The sequence below is a fragment of the Stenella coeruleoalba genome, assembly GCF_951394435.1.
Source record: "Stenella coeruleoalba genome assembly, chromosome: X".
Taxonomy (NCBI): Eukaryota; Metazoa; Chordata; class Mammalia; order Artiodactyla; family Delphinidae; genus Stenella; species Stenella coeruleoalba.
In genome coordinates, this window is record NC_137152.1 from 42,576,692 (window position 1) to 42,596,529 (window position 19,838).

The 19,838-nt window shown below is 41.7% G+C and overlaps 1 protein-coding gene and 1 pseudogene across 4 annotated transcripts in view; one reads left to right on the forward strand and one right to left on the reverse strand.

Annotated features, from left to right (window-relative positions):
• Positions 1-9,667, forward strand: part of GNL3L (G protein nucleolar 3 like) — a 29,222-nt gene extending 19,555 nt beyond the window's left edge. For 2 of the 3 annotated variants that reach the window (XM_079911593.1, XM_079911592.1), the window contains 3 exons: positions 1,340-1,467; positions 4,338-4,557; positions 6,172-9,667. In XM_079911593.1, coding sequence (XP_079767719.1) covers positions 1,340-1,467; positions 4,338-4,557; positions 6,172-6,254 — 431 coding nt within the window. In that variant the 3' untranslated portion in view covers positions 6,255-9,667. The other variant, XM_079911594.1, reaches the window with a different exon arrangement.
• Positions 9,668-15,248: 5,581 nt separating this feature from the next.
• On the reverse strand, positions 15,249-18,224 carry LOC307180873 (ubiquilin-1-like; annotated as a pseudogene). The gene has a single exon. The product of its transcript is annotated as a ubiquilin-1-like (transcript).
• Positions 18,225-19,838: the final 1,614 nt, after the last annotated feature.

Here is a 19,838-nt window from a genome sequence, read left to right on the forward strand (position 1 = left end):
GATTTTTACTTTTATCCACATTGGCAGGTGAGGCATCTGAGACACAGAAAGGTGATATTTGCTAAATGGTGCATGGTCATTGACAGGCAGACGTGGCATTCAAACTAGCTCTCTTGCCTTGTTTTGAAGATTCTCCCAACTCAGTATCTAAGTGGTTAAAAGAATGGACTGCCTGGATTAAAATTTGAGTGTTGTGTGGTGCTGTACAAGTTCTTAAGCTCTCCATGTCCAATGATGTCATCTGTAAAATGGGGACAGTAGCACCCACCTGATAAGATAGTTGTGAAGACTTATTTGATATGTAAAAACACTGCCTGGCATATAGTACATGCTTGGTAAATATTAGCTGTTATTAAGATGGTTATTTGTTGAGGTATAGAGGTATGACTTTCAGAAACTCCTGTAGGAAGTTTGTTCTCTTCAGATACTCTACCATCTGCAGCTCTGGTTGATGGCTCCTTTCTTCTCTATCCCACCCAAGGAAGGTACCCGGTGATCTCTGGGCCTGTCTGTGGACACTCTGGGGTAGTGGAGAAAGCCTTGGCTGGCCTGGCTTCTAGTTACCCTGTTTCTCTTGAGGGCCAGTAGCTTTCCTTCTCTGGGCCTTTTAGTGTGCTTGGATTACAAATGAGGACAAGAGGCTTGCCTACCCCCATGTGGCTTTGGGCAAGTCAGCCCTTTTTCTGAACTTTGCTTTTCTATTAAGTGGGTAGCTGGGAGGAATTAGTGCTCACATTTTTATGATGATGCTTGACTCTGGCTGTGTGTGAGGGCAAGCAGGGCTCTGGCAGTGAGAATGTACTTTGGCAAAAGATAGAGGTCCCGGAAATTGAGAAGAGGGAGTGGTTAATAGTGAGAATTTCCTAGTTGCCCTAGTGTTGAATCTTGAAGATTAGGGATTAGAGGCCCAGGGCAATGGACACATTTGTGGTTTGCACTGGAGGCCAGCTCTAGGCAAGGCACCAGAGAGAGAGGGAGAGAGGCCCGGTCCTGGGGAGGGAATCCCAGTAGCTGCCATTTACAGAGCAGTGTCTCAGGCCAGTGCATTTCAGGTACCCTCTGCTGTAATTCACAGCAGCCCTTTGTTATAGGGCTTGTGGCATTCTCATTTTCCAGATGAGGAAGCTGAGGCTCCAAGACCAGCTCCCAGCAGGCGAGTACCCTACTGCAAAACCCACATCTTGAATCCTTTGTCATGTGGCCTCCCAGCAGGAATAAAAGAGCCTTCCCTCCTGACTACCCTGGGCAGCGTCCACATATCCTTTCCACTGAGGCCTGACCAGGGGGCTAGTAGCAGGGAGGAGCCAGGGCCCTGACAGTGGTATTTATTGTGTTAAAGGCTTGGCCACTGGAGAACCTGATGAGCTGTTGGGTGACATGGACCCGCTCGAAATGGAGATCAAGTGGCTCCATTCTCCTATGGTGAAAATAGCAGATGCCATGGAAAATAAAACCACGGTGTATAAGGTACCTGTTCTCTTTCTTCATGGCAACACTCTCCTCTACCCCGGGCTCTGGGAAATGGTCAGTCCCTTCCACCTGGCTCCCACAAGGTCCGCCTATAATACTGGGGAGATGCGGGTTGAAGGTTGAGGAATTCTCTGGGCAAGGGGGGCAGCAACCTGTGGTCAGGGGCTCAGCCAGTGCGCGTGCCAAGACCCAAAAGGGTGAGAGCGTGTTATTTTGCAGAAATCACTAGTGGTCTGAGGTGACTGGAGTGAGGGTAGAGGCAGGGAAAGATGAATCTGGTGTCAGATCATTGAAGGCCTTGAGTTTGACTTTAAACCATGGGTAATAGGTAAACACTGAAAGTTGTTTATGTTTTGTGGGGGAGGGGAGGCAAAGGGTTTAAAATTTTTTTCCCATTTTGTTTATTTAAGATATTTTTTTGATTAGGTACATGGTATAAAATTGAAAAGGTAGGATATTCCCTGGCGGTCCAGTGGTTAGGACTCCACGCTTTCACTGCTGAGGGCCTGGGTTCAATCTCTGGTCGGGGAACTAAGATCCCACAAGCTGTGTGGCGTGGCCAAAAAAAAAAAAGGAAAGGTAAAGGGTATACAGTAAAAGTAAATCTCTCTCCTGCTTCTCTCTCCCAGCCACCCTGCCCCCTCCTGAGTGTCCTTTCAGAGCTACTCCATCTTTATACACACATATATATATAAAAGCAGATAACAGATCTATTTCAATGCTTTTTTAAAAAATTTTATTTATTTATTAATTTATGTCTGTGTTGGGTCTTCATTGCTGTGTGTGGGCTTTCTCTAGTTGTGGTGAGTGAGGACTACTCTTCGTTGCAGTACATGGGCTTCTCACTGTAGTGGTTTCTCTTGTTGTGGAGCATGGGCTCTAAGTGTGCAGGCTTCAGTATTTGTCTTGCGGGCTGTAGAGCGCAGGCTCAGTAGTTGTGGCACACAGGCTTAGTTGCTCCGTGGCATGTGGGATCTTCCCGGACCAGGGCTCCAACCCATGCCCCCTGCATTGGCAGGCGGATTCTTAACCACTGAGCCACCAGGGGAGTCCCAACAGATCTATTTCAATTCAAATAGTCGTATGCTGTTTTTATTGTTCTGCACATTGCTTATTTCACTTACAAATTCATCTTGTAGATTGTTCCACATGATTACTTAAAGAACAGTCCTTCATTTTTAAAAAAGAAAATTATTTATTTGGCTGCATCGGGTCTTAGTTGTGGCACACGGGATCCTCACTGTGGTATGTGGGTTCTTCGTTGCAGCGCGAGGGCTTCTCTCTAGTTGTGGCATGCGGGGGCTAAGTAGTTGTGGCACGTGGGCTTAGTTGCCCCGCGGCATGTGAGATCTCAGTTCCCCGACCAGGGATTGAACCCACGTCCCCTGCATTGGGAGGCGGATTCTCAACCACTGGACCACCAGGGAAATCCTCTGTCGTTCATTTTTGATGGCTATATAATATCTGGAAGGGTTTCTTAAGCAGGGAAGCAACATGGTCAAGTTTATGTATTAGAACTATCACTCCAGTGGCTGGGGTAAAAATCAAGTTGGAAAGAAAGGAGCCAGAGTGGAGGTAAGAAGTCCAGGAAGGAAACGGTTGCCTGAGCTCTGTAAGAAATGATGAGGCCTGCATTGGGGCAGTGGTAGGAATCACGCCATTCCCATCTTCACATAGTTTCGAAAGTCCCCCCAGTGCTTACAGGAAAATCAGTTTAAAGTTGTGAGTTTAAGGCCATCCCCTGATATTTCTCACTGAGCCCATAAGCCCCAGAACATACCATTTTTCCTCAAGGACCAGCAGTAGTTCCCTACTCCATACTGCAAATTCTAGGCTCAGGTTCAGGGCCCTGAGTAGGGCCACTCAATTGCACAACTCCATTTAGGAGTGCTATGTTGTAAATGGTGCCCCCTCCCACCCCCGCAACCCCGTAGTTGTACAGTGTGGTAGCCTTGCCTTTTACCCACTGTAGTGTAGCAGGTAGTCATACATACAGAATCCTGACTGCTTGGGTTCTCATTTATTCTACTGCTTACTAGCTGTGTGACCTTACGTGCCTTGTTTGTCAAAGACATTGTTGCAAGGATTAAATGAGTTAATACACAGGTGTGTGTGAGTACATGTATACATATACATATGTATGTATATGTATAACACACACATATATGTGTATGCTTAGAAAGGTACGTGGCACATAGTGAGCTTCCTGTCAATATTACCTTTTACTGACCACATGTACCTTCTGTTACAGCCAAATAGACACCCTTTTGGGTGCCCAGGTATGCTCTCTGCTTTTCCAGTGTTCAGTCAGGAATGACCCTTCCATTAGCAGAAGTATGTTGACCACCACCATCCCCTCAGCCTCTATCACTTACGCTGCATTTCTTTGGTGGGCACTTACTACATTCTAACTTGAGGTGTGGTTGGGTTTTTTCCTCTTTAGCCTGGTTGCTTCCTGAAGGTGGGACTGCATCCGAGCCATTTCTCCAACATTTCCCCATACAGAGCTAGGCACAAAATTGGTGTCAGAACATATTTGTTAAATTGAGTAAGACCTTGAAGGGTCACTTGAACAAAGAATCATTGAATACCAATTGTCATTGACAAGTAATTCTGCTTTTTCATTTTATTCTTGTAAAAGCCATGCAAGCTACCTACTGTCCACCCTTATTTGACAGATGAGCAAATTGTGGCTGAAAGGATAACTAAGCACCTGCTAGTCTGTGGTGGAGCCAGACTTGAAGCTTATTAGTTCTGTGTGGCTCCAAGGCTCCTGTTCTTATGCAAGCCTGTCCTTGCCTCCTCTGCAGAAGTCTTTGGAGGTACTCTGGGGGCCCAGACCTCACTGTTGTCCTTTCTTTCCCCAGATCGGAGATCTCACTGGGTATTGCACCAATCCAAACCGTCATCAGATGGGGTGGGCTAAGCGCAATGTGGACCTTCACCCCAGGAACAACAGCTCAGTGGATGTCTGCCCAGTGGACCGCCGCCCGATGCTACAGAGGATCATGGAGACAGACCCCCTGCAGCAGGGCCAGGCTCTGGCATCTGCCCTGAAGAATAAGAAGAAGCTCCAGAAGCGTACAGGTAGGGGCACTTGACCACACCCCTGTGCTCCAAAAAGAACCTACCTGAGGCCTTAATTAGGGGCTCCTGAATGAGCATCTCCATATGTCCAGCCCCGGGCCAGGGTTAGGGGGCAGGGAGGGGTTAGGAGGCTTACCTGCTAGCACAGTGGTTCTCAAACTTTAGCTTGTATTAGAATTGCCTGGAGGGCTTATTAAAACACAGGTTTCTGGGACCCACCCCCAGAGTTTCTAACTGAGTAGTTGGACCTTGGGTGGGTGGGTGGCAGGGCGCTGAGAATTTGTGTTTCTAACTGGTTGCCAGTTAGTGGTGATGTTGCTCCTCTGGGAACCACACTTGGAGAACCACTGGCCTAGTTTTATGTATCAAATACCCACCATTTATTTATCACCTGCTTTCTATGTGTTAAGAAGCTTTCAGGCTATATATGTTTACTTTATCAATAGGCGATATATTCAAAATACAAAGGGTACAAAAGAATATACAATAAAATGTCTCCTTCCAATCCCGCAGTCTTTCAGGCATCCCTCCAGAGGCAACCAGTTAATTTCTTGTATCTCATTCCTGAGATAGGTACACAGGCAAATATCTGTATATTCTTTGTTCTCTTTTTGTAGACAGAGGCTAGTCTCCTGAACATATAGTTTTGCCACATCATTTTTCCACTCAATATATATTATAGATATTTCCCCATCAATTCACAAAAGAACTTCTCCCTTCATTTCAATGGTGGTCTGCTGTATGGCTGGTCCATTTAGGTCTTCATGCTATACTAATTTTCACTAACTCATTGCAAAAGTCTTATTCTCATTTGTTAAGTGAGGAAACTGGGGCCCAGAGACATTAAGTGACACACTCAAGGTATTTGATGGGGCCAAAATGCAAACCTAGATTTGACTGATCCCATGAGCCCTGTTCTTTGAACTAGACTATGTTCATAACCATTCGCTCTTGGCCTGATTCCACGCTGAGTCCTGGGAATACAGAGATGAATTGCTCTTGAACTGCTGGTCTTATTGGGGAGTGGGGAGGAGACGAGAAAACAGACATTGGCAACACAAAGTGATCACTGTGAAGACATAGAAAGCACAGTGCGGGAACCTAACCCAGCCTGGAGGTCGTGGTGGGGTAGGGGTGATCAGAGAAGGCTTCCAGAAGGAGGTGATGTCTGAGGGGAATCCTGAGGAACAATAAGGTGTGGCTGGAGGATGGAGGTGAGCATTCAGGCTCAAAGCCCCTACTGCCATCCTGCCCCTTTGCCGTGAGAGCTTTGAGGGTCATGGCAGAGTGCTAATAAGTTCAACACAGTAAAAGAAAACAGCTGTTTTGATACTAGGAAGAGAAAAATACTTGAAGCTCAGTACTCTGACACTCTGAGATACAAGCTATTTTGGGGTGATCATTTCATAGGTAGACAAATGGGTCTTCCTGTGAGGCTGAGCAGTGGCTGCCATTAGCTCACCAGTTGTTTTGTTTAGTGTTGGGTGGGGAGGGGGCGGTTAGGGAGCCAGTTTGGGAGTTTGGTGCAGACCAAGGTAAATGTAGGCTAGCTCCTGCAGGCCTCCTGTTGGCAAGCCAGCCACCAAGTGACTGCCCATTTTTCTCCATCTGCAGATAAACTCGCCAGCAAGCTGTCTGATTCCATGATGTCCGCCCTTGACCTCTCTGGCAATGCTGATGACAGTGCTGGTGACTGATCCACTGATCTCACCTCCTTCCCCCACTCCAAGCATCAGTTCCAGTGGAAATAACAGATGAAATGGTTTGCTTCTCCCTGAAATTAAAAGAGCCCCTTCCCCCAACCCCCCTTCCCTCCATTCTCCGGGAAAAAAAAGTCCCAAGTGTCTGAAACTGACAAACCCAATACCCTTATTTAATCTGTACTGTTTTCAAGAGAAATTAAAAAAAAATTATCAGCAGATCCCTTATGCTAACAATTTATCCCCCACCTTATAGGTTGGGCTGGTTGGAGGGCCGACCCCTCACAAAACCTTCTTGGAGAGCTAAACATGCAACTGGAGGCTAGGCTGCTCGTAGATCTGGGGCTTCCTCGGTGGTGGTGGGGGTGATGATTTCTTTACCAGTCTACAACAAAGCTCAGCAGCAAGCCATCCCTGCAATGGGCTGCAGGTCACACATCTTCCTCCCACCCAAGCCCACAGATCCTCGCTTGGGTGGCAGCAGGAGTAGGGGGAACAGTGATGAGCCTTCTGAGTCTCTGGAAGGGTTTAGGGATAGAATAGAAGAAAGAAGACAACACACAAGCCTGGCTGGTGCTGAGGTGTGGTAAGCACTGCCTGTTTACACAAAGGGGAAGAAAGGTACCTCTTGGTAGGTTGCTGCTGTGGGGCATTTCTGGGCAGACTGTGAGTTGGAATTGCTTGAACTGAAGCACTCTGGCTGGGACCCGTCATTGTGTGACCCCGTCTCACCCAGCACCAGCATTTGAATTCCATGATTCAAAAGAGTTCTGGTATCATTTATTCATGGGCTGCATCCTCAAGAGCTGCTATATCAGGGGTATACCAGCAAACTCCTTTTCTGGTGTCTAGAAGACATTATACCCCATAAAAATATTAGCCACCTCTTCTGGGGGAGCATACTCCATCAGAAAAAGACCCAGGCAGTGTCAGGGCCCCTCAGAAAGGGACTAGGGTAAATGATGGCAACAGAAACACAGTATCTTACTTTACCAGGGGTTGTTTGGGTTATGCATAGGACCTCAGTTCCTAGCAGTCTACCTGAGACTGGACATGTTTGAAGGGAATGGGTGTTAGATTGCAGGCTTTGCCCCCCACCCCAAACTTCCACATCATCTGTGGATCCACAGCCACATCTTAGCCTTGCCTCTCTTGCTGTCACCCTATTCAAATCCTGAGACTGGAACCGTGTGATGGCCTGATAGGCCCTTGGTTGCAGGATGGTTGGCAGGGAAGTGCAGACCACTTCTGCATTCTGGGGCAGCCAGAGGAGAGAATTACATACTGCTTGAGCACAAACTGAACCAGACCCTGAAAACCTGTTACCTTCTTTAGCCTTCAATACAGCTCTGCCAGTAAGAGGTTAGTCTCCCCATATGAAAGATAAATGGGCTCAAAGTTGTCAGGAAGTACCCAAAACAACATATTAAGTGGTGGTGCCAGGATTGGAACCCAGGTGTGATAAAAACATTATGCAGTCCCTTTCCTCTGCATTGTACTGCCTCCTTAACATTAAGTACCTACGGTGTGCCAGCCTCTGTTATCAAGTCTTTTAAATACATTCTCTCTTTTTTTGGCTTTAAAAAATAGGGCCTTGATAAAATGCCACTCCAAATACTCTTTAATGGGGTCCAACTTACTTTACACTATCCTATCAAAATCTCCTGATAGATAATAGTGCTACAATGAAAAATTGCATACCAGGACAGCTAATGCCATTTTATAACCATATGGCAATTCATAATTTAACTTTAAAAATATTTTCTAATACTCCTAAGAGATACTGGTAACTAAATACTAGGAATAAGAGGTATCTCGTTGAGTAAGAAACATCATGGGAACAAAATTTGGCCCAAGTCAAACAGAAGAACTAAAGTAGTCATGTCAGGATAAGAATTTGGGATTCCAGATTTTCTACAGCATATCACAGTTTTTTTTCTGCTTTTTTAAAAAAAATCATTTATTTATTTATTTATTTATGGCTGAGTTGGGTCTTTGTTGCTGCGTGTGGGCTTTCTCTAGTTGCGGTGAGCGGGGGCTACTCTTCGTTGTGGTGTGTGGGCTTCTCCTTGCAGTGGCTTCTCTTGTTGCAGAGCACAGGCTGCAGGTGTACGGGCTTCAGTAGTTGTGGCATGCGGGCTCAGTAGTTGTGGCCCACGGGCTCTAGAGCACAGGCTCAGTAGTTGCGGTGCACAGGCTTAGTTGCTCCGCGACATGTGGGACCTTCCTGGACCAGGGCTCGAACCCGTGTCCCCTGCATTGGCAGGCGGATTCTTAACCACTGCGCCACCAGGGAAGCCCTATCACAAGTTTTTTACAATGCTATTTTTCGAGTCTTTTCCCTCTTGCTTTTTTTTTTTTAAGTATAATTTATATACAATAAAGTTCACCCTTTATAGTGTAAGTTCTGTGAGTTTGGACAAATGTATACAGTAGTGAACTACCATCACTATCAAGGTATAGTTTACATCACCCCCAAAACTCTTGGAACTCTTTGTAGTCAACCCCTACCCCCACCCTCAGATTCTGGGAGCCCCCGATCTTTTTTCTGTCCCTATAGTTTTGCCTTCGTGTGAATGTCATGTAAAAAGAATCATACAGCATGTAGGCTTATTTTATGCCTATAGGTATAGAATAAAATAACCTCTGGTGTACTTAGAATAAGATAACCTCTGGTGTACAGTTCTATAAGCTTTGAAAAATGCATAGAGTTGTGTAACCAACACAATCAAGGTATAGAACAGTTCTATTACCCTCTGCTCTCCCCCGTCAAATTCATCCCTGCTACTTTATAGTAAAAACCTCCCTACCTCTTAACTCCTGGCAACCCTGATTTGTTCTTTGTCCCTATAGTTTTATCTTTTGGAGAATGTCATATAGATGGAATTATACAATATGTAGCCTTTTGAGACTGGCTTCTTTCACTAAGCACATTTGAGATTCATCTACATTATTGGGTTTATCAGTAGTTCCTTATCTGAGTTACACTCCATTGTATGGATGTACCACCATTAGTTTATCCATTCCCCAGTTGAAGGGACATTGGGTTGTTTGCAGGTTTGGGTGATTACAAATAAACCTGCTGTAAACATTTGCATGGATTTTTTTGTGTTTTCATTTCTTTAAATACTTAGAGTTGGTTTGCTGGGATATATGGTAAGTATATGTTTAACAGGCTCAGAAACTGCTAAACTTTCTCAAAGTAGCTCTACCATTTGGCATTCCCATCAGTGTGTGAAAATTCTCCACACATTTTCCAGCAGCTGGCATTGTCAGTTTTTTGACATTAGCTAATCTAGTAGGATGTAGTGGTATCTCATTGTAGTTTTGATTTGCATTTTTCTACTGACTAATGATTTGAGAGTATTTTCATGTGCCATCCAAATATCTTCTTTGGTAAAATGTTCAACTCTCGCACATTTTGTATTGGGTTGCTCATTTTATTATTGAGTTTTGAGAATTCTACATATAATTGGATAAAAATTCTTTATCAGATATATGTATGTTTTGTAACATTTTTTCTCCAGTCTGTGGCTTGTCTTTTCATTCTTTAAAAAGTGTCTTTTTTCATTCTGAAAAAGCTTTTCATTTATGGCCACACAGCATGCGGGATCTTAGCTCCCCAACCAGGGATTGAACCCGTGCCCCCTGCAGTGGAAGCCCAGAGTCTTAACCACTGGACTATCAGGGAAGTCCCCTGAAAAAGCTTTTAAAACATTTAAAATTTAAAAAAATATTGTGGTAAAATACATATAAAATTTACCATCTTAACCATTTTTAAGTATAGAGTGGCATTAAATTTATTCACATTTGTGCAACCATCACCACAATCCATCTTCAGAACTCCTTTCATCTTGCATAACTGAAAGTCTACCATCTAAACACTAATTCATCCTCCCCGCAGCCCCTGACAACCACCATTCTACTTTCTGCCTCTGAATTTGATTACTCTTGGTACCTCATATAAGTGGAATCATACAGTATCTCTCCTTCTGTGACTAGCTTATTTCACTTAGCATAATGTCTTCAAGGTTCATACATGTTGTAGCATGTGGCAGAATTTCCTTTTTAAGGCTAAATAATATTCCATTGTAGTGTACACCATATTTTGTTTATCCATTTACCCATTGATGGACACTTGGGTTGCTTTTACCTTTTGGCTATTGTGAATAATGCTGCTTTAAGTATGGGTAAACAAATATCTATTTGAGTCCCTGCTTTTAATTCTTTAGGGTATATACCCAAGAATGGGATTGCTGGATCATATGGTAACTGATTTTTAATTTTTTGAGGAACTGCCGTACTATTTTCTGTAGAGACTGCACCATCTTATGTTCCCAACAAGAGTGCTCTAGGATTCCGGTTTCCCCACATCCTCACCAACACTTTTTCTTCCCTTCCTTTCTCTTTCTTTCCCTTCCTTTCCTCCCTCCTTCCCTCCCTTCCTTCTTTTTCTTTCATCATCCTAAAGGGTGTGAAGTGATATGTGATTTTGATTTGCATTTCCCTAATGATTAGTGATGTTGAGCATCTTTTCTTGTGCTTATTGGTCATCTGTATATCTTCTTCACCCATTAAAAAATTTTCTTATTGTTGAGTTGTAGAAGTTCTTTATATATTCTGCATATTAACTCCTTATCAGATATGATTTGCAAATATTTACTCCCATCTCCTGGATTGCCTTTTCATTCTGTTGATTGTGTCCTTCAATGCATAGTTTTAAATTTGGATATAGTTAAGTTTTTTCTTTTGTCGCCTGTACTTTTGGTGTCATACACAAAAAATCATTGCCAAATCCAATGTCATGAAGCTTTCTGCCTATGTTTATTTCTAAGAGTGTTGTAGTTTTTGCTCTTACATTTCGATCTTTGATCTATTTTGAGTTTTTATGTATGGTATAAGGAAAGTGTCCAACTTCATTCTTTTGCATGTGGATATCCAGTTTTCTCAACTCTATTCTTTATCTAAACAGTGTCTTTTGAAGAGAAGACATTTTAAATTTTGATGAAGCTTAAAAAATTTTTTTATTGGCGTATAGTTTCTTTACAATGTTGTGTTAGTTTCTGAGGTACAGCAAAGCGAATCAGTTATATGTATACATATATCCACTCTTTTTTAGATTTCCTTCCCGTTTAGTTCACCGCAGAGCATTGAATAGAGTTCCCTGTGCTATACAGTAGGTTCTCATTAGTTATCTGTTTTATACATAGTAGTGTATATATGTGAATCCCAAGCCCCCAGTTCATCCCATCCCCCCTTCCCTTTGATGAAGTTTAATTTATTATTTTATTCTTCTATGGAATATGCTTTTGGTGTCATATCTAAGGAATCTTCGTCTAACATAAGATTACAAAGGTTTTCTCCTATGTTCCCTTTTATGAGTTTTATAGTTTTAGGCTTTACATTTAGGTCCATGAGCCATTTGCAGTTAATTTTTGTATATGGCACAAGGTATGGCACCACGTTCTTTTTTTTTTTTTTTTAGCATATAGTTACCCAGTTTTTCTAGCAGTGTGTGTTGAGAAGGCTATCCTTTCTCCATTGCATTGCTTTTGTCAAAAATCAATTGTCTATATATGCGTGGGTTTATTTCTGGACCCTCTGTTATGTTCCATTGATGTATTTGTCTACCTTTATGCCAGTATTACACTGTTTTGATTACTGTAGCTGTATAATAATTTGGGAGATCAGATAGTCTTAGGCCTTCAATTTTGTTGTTTCTCAGGATTGTTTTGGCTCTTTGGGGGTCTTTTGAATTTCCACATGAATTTTAGAATCAGCTTGTCTATTTCTACAAAAGAGTCTGCTGGGATTTGGTTGGGATTGCATTGAATCTATAGATTAAAGTGGGGGAAGAATTGACCTCTTAACAATATTGAGTCTTTGGCTCATGAACAAGATGTATTCCTCCATTTATTTAGGCCTTTAATTTTTCTCAGCAATATTTTTTTATAGTTTTCAGTGTACAGGTCTATCACATTTTTTCAGATTTATCCCCACTTATTTCATATTTTTGGATGCTATTATAAATGGTATTTTAAAATTTTCAATTCCCAGTCATTCACGGCTAGTATATAAAAATACAGTTGTAGCAGTGAATTTCCAGTCATTCACTGTTAGTATATAAAGATACAATTGTGGGACTTCCCTGGCAGTCCATTGGTTAAGACTGTGCACTCCCAATGCAGAGAGGACACGGGTTCAATCCCTGGTTGGGGAACTAAGATACCACATGCCTCACGGCATGGCCAAAATTGTATATACATATACAATTGGTTTCTGTATATAGATATTATATCCTGAAACCTTGCTAAACCTACTTAGTTCTAGTAGCTTTTTTCTAGATTTCATTATACTTTCTACATAGATAATCATGTTCTCTGTGAATAAAGATTGTTTTAATTTTTCTTTTTTGTTCTCTTTTTAAATTTGTTCCTATCTTCAAGATTTTTTTAAAGGTTTTCTTTCTTTCTTTTTTTTTTTTTTGTGGTACGCGGGTCTCTCACTGTTGTGGCCTCTCCCGTTGCGGAGCACAGGCTCTGGACGCGCAGGCTCAGCGGCCATGGCTCATGGGCCCAGCCGCTCCGCAGCATGTGGGATCTTCCCAGACCGGGGCATGAACCCGTGTCCCCTGCATCGGCAGGCAGACTCTCAACCACTGTGCCACCAGGGAAGCCCTTCTTTTCTTTTTTTTAAAATTTAAATACAGTTAATTTACAATGTTGTGTTAGTTTTAGGTGTACGGCAAAGTGATTCAGTTATACATATATATATATATATATTCTTTTTCAGATTCTGTTCCATCGTGGGTTATTACAGGTATTCAATATAGTTCCCTGTGCTATACAGTAGGTCCTTGTTTACCTATTTTATATAGTACTGTGTATATGTTAATCCCAAACTCCTAATTTATCTCCCCCGCCCCGCTATCCCCTCTGGTAACCATAAGTTTGTTTCCTACATCTATTTCTGTTTTATAAATAAGTTTGTATGATTTCTTTAGATTCCACAGATAACTGATATCACATGATATTTGTCTTACTCTGACTGACTTACTTCACTTAATATAATAATCTCTAGGTCCATCCATGTTGCTGCAAATGGCATTATTCTTTTTTAAAAAATTTATTTATTTAATTTATTTTTTTGGCTGCATTGGGTCTTCATTGCTGTTCATGGGCTTTCTCTAGTTGTGGTGAGTGGGGGCTACTCTTCATTGCAGTGTGCGGGCTTCTCATTGTGGTGGCTTCTCTTGTTGCAGAGCGTGGGCTTTAGGTGCGTGGGCTTCAGTAGTTGTGGCACACGGGCTCAGTAGTTGTGGCTCATGGGCTCTAGAGCGCAGGCTTAGTAGTTGTGGCACACAGGCTTAGTTGCTCTGCGGTATGTGGGATCTTCCCGGACCAGGCATTGAACCCGTGTCCCCTGCATTGGCAGGTGGATTCTTAACCACTGTGCCACCAGGGAAGTCCCTATTTTATTATTTTAATGGTGGAGTAATATTCCATTGTATATATATACCACATCTTCTTTATCCATTCATCTGTTGATACACATTTACATTACTTCTACGTCTTGGTTATTGTAAATAGTGCTACATAGGGGTGCATGTATCTTTTCGAGTTAGAATTTTCACCAGATATATGCCCAGGAGTGGGATTGCAGGATCATATGGTAACTCTATTTTTAATCTTTTAAGGAACTTCCATACTATTCTCCATAGTGGCTGTACCAACTTACGTTCCCGCCAAGAGTGTAGGAGGGTTCCTTTTTCTCCACCCTCTCCAGCATTTATTGCTTGTAGACTTTTTGATGATGGCTATTCTGACTGGTGTGAGGTGATACCTCACTGTGATTTTGATTTGCTTTTCTCTAATAATTAGCGATGTTGAGCATCTTTTCATGTGCTTCTTGGCTATCTGTGTGTCTTTTTTTGAGAAATATCTGTTTAGGTTTTCTGTCCATTATTTGATTGGATTGTTTGCTTGTTTTTTTGATATTAAGCTGTATGAACTGTTTGTATATTTTAAAGATTAATCCCTTGCTGGTTGCATTGTTTTCAAATATTTTCTCCCATTCCATATGTTGTCTTTTTGCTTTGTTTATGGTTTCCTTTGCTGTGCAAAAGCTTTTAAATTTAATTAGGTCTCATTTGTTTATTTTCGTTTTTGTTTCCATTACTCTAGGAGATGATTCCAAAAAAATATTGCTGCAATTTATGTCAAAGAGTGTCCAGCCTATGTTTTTCCTCTAGAGTTTATAGTATCTGGTCTTAGACTTAAGTCCTTAATTCATTTTGAGTTTATTTTTGTGTATGGTGTTAGGAAGTGTTCTAATTTCATTCTTTTACATGTAGCTGTCCAGTTTTCCCAGCACCATTTATTGAAGAGGCTGTCTTTTCTCCATTGTATATTTTTGCCTCCTTTGTCCTAGATTAGGTGACCATAGGTGGGTGGGTTTATCTTTGGGCTTTCTATCCTGTTCCATTGATCTATATTTCTATTTTTGTGCCAGTACCATACTCTTTTGATGACTGTAACTTTGTAGTATAGTCTGAGGTCAGGGAGCAGGATTCCTTCAGATCAAGATTGCTTTGGCTATATGGGGTCTTTTGTGTCTCCATACAAATTTTAAGATTTTTGATCTAGTTCTGTGAAAAATGCCATTGGTAATTTGATAGGGATTGCACTGAATCTGTAGATTGCTTTGGGTAATATAGTCATTTTGACAATATTGATTCTTCCAATCCAAGAACACAATCTTTCCATCTGTTTGTGTCATCTTCGATTTCTTTTATCAGCTTCTTATAGTTTTCAGAGTACAGGTCTTTTGTCTCCTTAGGTAGGTTTATTCCTAGGTATTTTATTCTTTTTGATGCAATGGTAAATGGGATCGTTTCTTTAAGTTCTGTTTCTGATCTTTTGCTGTTATTGTATAGAAATGCAAGAGATTTCTGTGTATTAATTTTGTATCCTGCAACTTTACCAAATTCATTGATGAGCTCTTGTAGTTTTCTGATAGCATCTTTAGGATTTTCTATGTATAGTATCATGTCATCTGCAAGCAGTGACAGTTTTACTTCTTCTTTTCCAATTTGAATTCCTTTTATTTCTTTTTCTTCTCTGATTGCCATCACTAGAACTTCCAAAACTACGTTGAATAAAAGTGGTGAGAGTGGACATCCTTGTCTTGTTCCTCATCTTAGTGGAAATGGTTTCAGCTTTTCACTATTGAGAATGATGTTAGCTGTAGTTTTGTCATATATGGCCTTTATTATGTTGAGGTGTGTTCTCTCTATGCCCACTTTCTGCAGAGTTTTTATCATAAATGGGTGTTGAATATTGTCAAAATCTTTTTCTGTATCTATTGAGATGATCATATATGGTTTTTAGTATTCGGTTTTTTAATATGGTGTATCACACTGATTGATTTGCATATATTGAAAAATCCTTGCATCCCTGGGATAAATCCCACTTGATCATGTTGTCTGATCCTTTTAATGTATCGTTGAATTCGGTTTGCTAGTATTTTGATGAGGATTTTTATGTCAATGTTCGTTAGTGATATTGGCCTGTAATTTTCTTTTTCTGTGGTATCTTTGTCTGGTTTTGGTATCAGGGTGATGGCGACCTCATAGAATGAGCTTGGGAGTATTCCTCTGCAGTTTTTTTGGAATAGTTCCAGAAGATAGGTGTTAACTCTTCTCAAAATATTTGATAGAATTTGCCTGTGAAGCCATCTGGTCCTGGACTTTTGTTTGTTGGGAGTTTTAAAATCAGTTTCAATTTCAGTACTTGTGATTGGTCTGTTCATATTTTCTACTTCTTCCTGGTTCAGTCTTGGGAGATTGTACCTTTCTAAGAATTTGTCCATTTCTTCTAGGTTGTCCATTTCATTGGCATATAGTTGCTTATAGTAGTCTCTTATGATCCTTTGTATTTCTGTGGTGTCTGTTGTAATTTCTCCTTTTTCATTTCTAATTTTGATTTGAGCCCTCTCTCTTTTTTTTTCTTGATGAGTCTGGCTAAAGGTTTATCAATTTTGTTTATCTTTTCAAAGAACCAGCTTTTAATTTCATTGATGTTTCCTATTGTTAGAGACATAAACCCTGCTGAATCTGTAACAAGGCCTGCATTGCTCTAGGGTTTGACATTGCCAATAACTTATCAGCAGTCTGCATCTGTGCAGCAAGGTCAGGGTTCTGGCTTAGTGACTGCATCATGCTTCTCATGTAGGGGGCAGACAACATATTTTGCATAAGTTGTGAGTTTTCAGTTATTTGTTGCAACAAGCTCTGCATTCCTGGTGTGTTGAACATACTAGCTCTTACTCCAGGCCCCAAATTTGGCACAGAACTCTGCCCAGCAGTGCCACTGACAGCACTACCACTAGTGCCTCCCAGGCACTTCTGAGTGCCTCCCTCAGAAGCTGATGAATTCTGAGAAGCCTGTGGAGCCCACGTTTTGGGTAATCGATCTCTATATTCTGTACGGGAAGGTTAACTACCTTCACCTGAGGATATATTGCTCACTAAGGAAGCAAATGGATTACCACCAAACTGTTCTTGTGCAGCACTCAGCATTAGTTCCTGAATATCTGGGTACATGCACCATAAAGCATTGTAGTATCCTCTGGGATGCTTCCTAGGTTGGTTAAGGCTCGGTCCTGGTTTCTCATTATTTCCTGCATCATTGCTGGATTCTTGGCAAGTTCCAATGTTTGTCTCATAATATCTGGATTATTCAACATATAATTACTTTCTGGATTTCTCTGTATCAACTGCTGCATTTGTGGATTGGCCATAATTAACTGCCTCATCAGGTCAGGATTTGAAAGCATGCTCTGGACAGAGGGATTCTCCATGATCTGGACCATTATTTCAGGACTGGACACAAGTTGCTGCTGCACCTGGCTTTGTAGTTCAAAGAAGTTGGTACTATTCAAACCCAAGCTACTCAGACCTGCAAGTCCTCTAAGGCCACCTAAACCAAAAAGGTTGCTAGCAGCAGAACCAAATGTGGAGTTACTATTAGGAGCCGATGATGTGGTAGCACTGCTTCCACTGGTGTGTTTTTGCTGAGCTGAATGATCCTGAGGTCTGTTTTGTGTTTTGATGACGAGGTGAACAATAAGTCCATTGTGAATTCCATGCTGACTTAAAGTATCTTGATCTTTTAAAACGTTTCCAGCAAATATCAACACAAGTTGGTTGGTATGTGATTTGAAACATTTAGAGATTTCTTCCTTGAACTGTGGGGGTGGAGCTATTCTTGGACACTGTGAAGTACTCCTTCTTCAGGGTCTTCAGGGTGACTTTTGTGATGTTGGGTTCTGTGGAGGCAGCGGTGGCAGGGGGGCCGGCACCTTTGGCAGTGGTGGCACTGTCCTGGGAGCTTGGGGGGCTGAGACTTTCACCATTCTTGGCCATGGGACAGCAGTGCCTCAGGTGTGCAGGAGGGAGTGGGCGAGCCAAGGGGAGCCAGGCAACACCTGAGCTGGTCGGCCGGGGCAGCAAAGAATGTGGGGCACACTGCCTCAGTGACAACTGGGCGCAGGGACGCCCTGGCAGGCTAGGGGGCACAGAGCTCGATGTGGGTTCCAGTGCAGGCCCTCAGCACTTTAAACATGTAATCACCTTTGTATCTGATAAGAAATCGGCTGTTAATTTTTATTGAGAACCCCTTATATATGATGAGTCATTTATCTCCTATTGCTTTCAAGATTTTCTTCTTGTCTTTATCTTTTAGTGATGTGATTATAATGTCTTGGTGTGGATCTCTGAGTTTAACTCATTGGAGTTCCTTGAGGTTCTTGGATGTATGGATTCATGTATTTGATTAAATTTGTGAAGTTTTAGCTATTTTTAAAAAAACTTATTTATTTAATTTATTTTTGGCTGTGTTGGATCTTCGTTTCTGTGTGGGCTTTCTCTAGTTGCGGCGAGTGGAGGCTACTCTTCATTGCGGTGCGTGGGCTTCTCATTGCAGTGGCTTCTCTTGTTGTGGAGCACAGGGTCTAAGCGCATGGGCTTCAGTAGTTGTAGCACGTGGGCTCAGTAGTTGTGGCTCACAGGCTCTAGAGTGTAGGCTCAGTAGTTGTGGCGCATGGGCTTAGTTGCTCCACGGCATGTGGGATCTTCCTGGACCAGGGCTCAAACCTATGTCCTGCATTGGCAGGTGGATTCTTAACCACTGTGCCACCAGGGAAGCCCCTATTATTTTTTCAAATATTCTTTTTCTCCATTTCCCTCCTCTTTTGCTTAAACTTCCATTATGCACATGTCGATATGTTTATTACTGTCCCACAGGTCTCCTAGGTCTGGATCATTTTTCTTCATTCTTTTTTCTTTCTGCTCTTCAGATTGGATACTCTAATTGATCTTTTTTTGATGATTCTTTTTTGTTCCTGCCAAAATCTACTATTGAATCCCTCTAGTGAATTTTGTATTTCAGTATTTAACGTTACAGCTCCAGAATTTTAATTTTGTTCCTTTGTTTAATTTTTATCTCTTTATTGATATTCTTTATGTATTTAGACATTATTCACATAACTTCCTTAAGCTCTTTGAACATATTTAAGACAGTTGATTTAATATATTTATCTTTATGTCTACCCTCTGGGCTTCCCTAGGAACAGTTTCAACTGATTGCTTTTTTCCTGTATATGAACCATAGTTTCTTGGTTTTTGGCATGCCTCATTTTTTTGTTGTTGTTGAAAACTGGACATTTGCAATAATACAATGTGTATATAAATGAACAAACCAAACCACACAAAAACAAATACATAGATACAGAAAACAGAGTAGTGGTTATCAGAGGGGGTGGTATCGGGGGGGTAGTGCAAAATGGGTAAGGGGGTTCAACTGTATGGTGCCGGATGGAAAATAAATTTTTGGTGGTGAGCATGTAGGCTATACAGAATTAGAAATATAATGTTGTACACATGAAACTTATATAATGTTATAAATCAATGTTACCTCAGTAACATATATGTGTGTGTGTATGTATGTATATATAAAATGTGGCAACTCTGGAAGTCAGATTCTTTCATTTTCCTGTGTTTTGTTGCTCTTTGTTGTTTTTTTTTAATTTAGTGTCTTTTCTGAATTAATTTTGTAAAGCCTGTATTCTTTGTCATCTGTGACCACTGAAGTCTCTGCTTGGTGAGCAAAGTGGTTAGCTAATGACCAAAAGAGATTCCTGTTTTTTAAAAAAATAAATTTATTTATTTATTTTTGGCTGAGTTAGGTCTTTGTTGCTGCTCGCGGGCTTTCTCTAGTTGCAGCGAGTGGGGGCTACTCTTCATTGCGGTGCCTCGGCTTCTCATTGTGGTGGCTTCTCTTGTTGCGGAGCATGGGCTCTAGGCATGCGAGCTTCAGTAGTTGTGGCTCATGGGCTCTAGAGGGCAGGCTCAGTAGTTGTGGCCCATGGACTTAGTTGCTCTGCGGCATGTGGGATTTTCCTGGATCAGGGCTTGAACCCATGTCCCCTGCATTGGCAGGCAGATTCTTAACCACTGTGCCAGCAGGGAAGCCCCCAACAGAGATTCTTTAAATGTCTGGAAATAGTAACACTCCTTGTCTT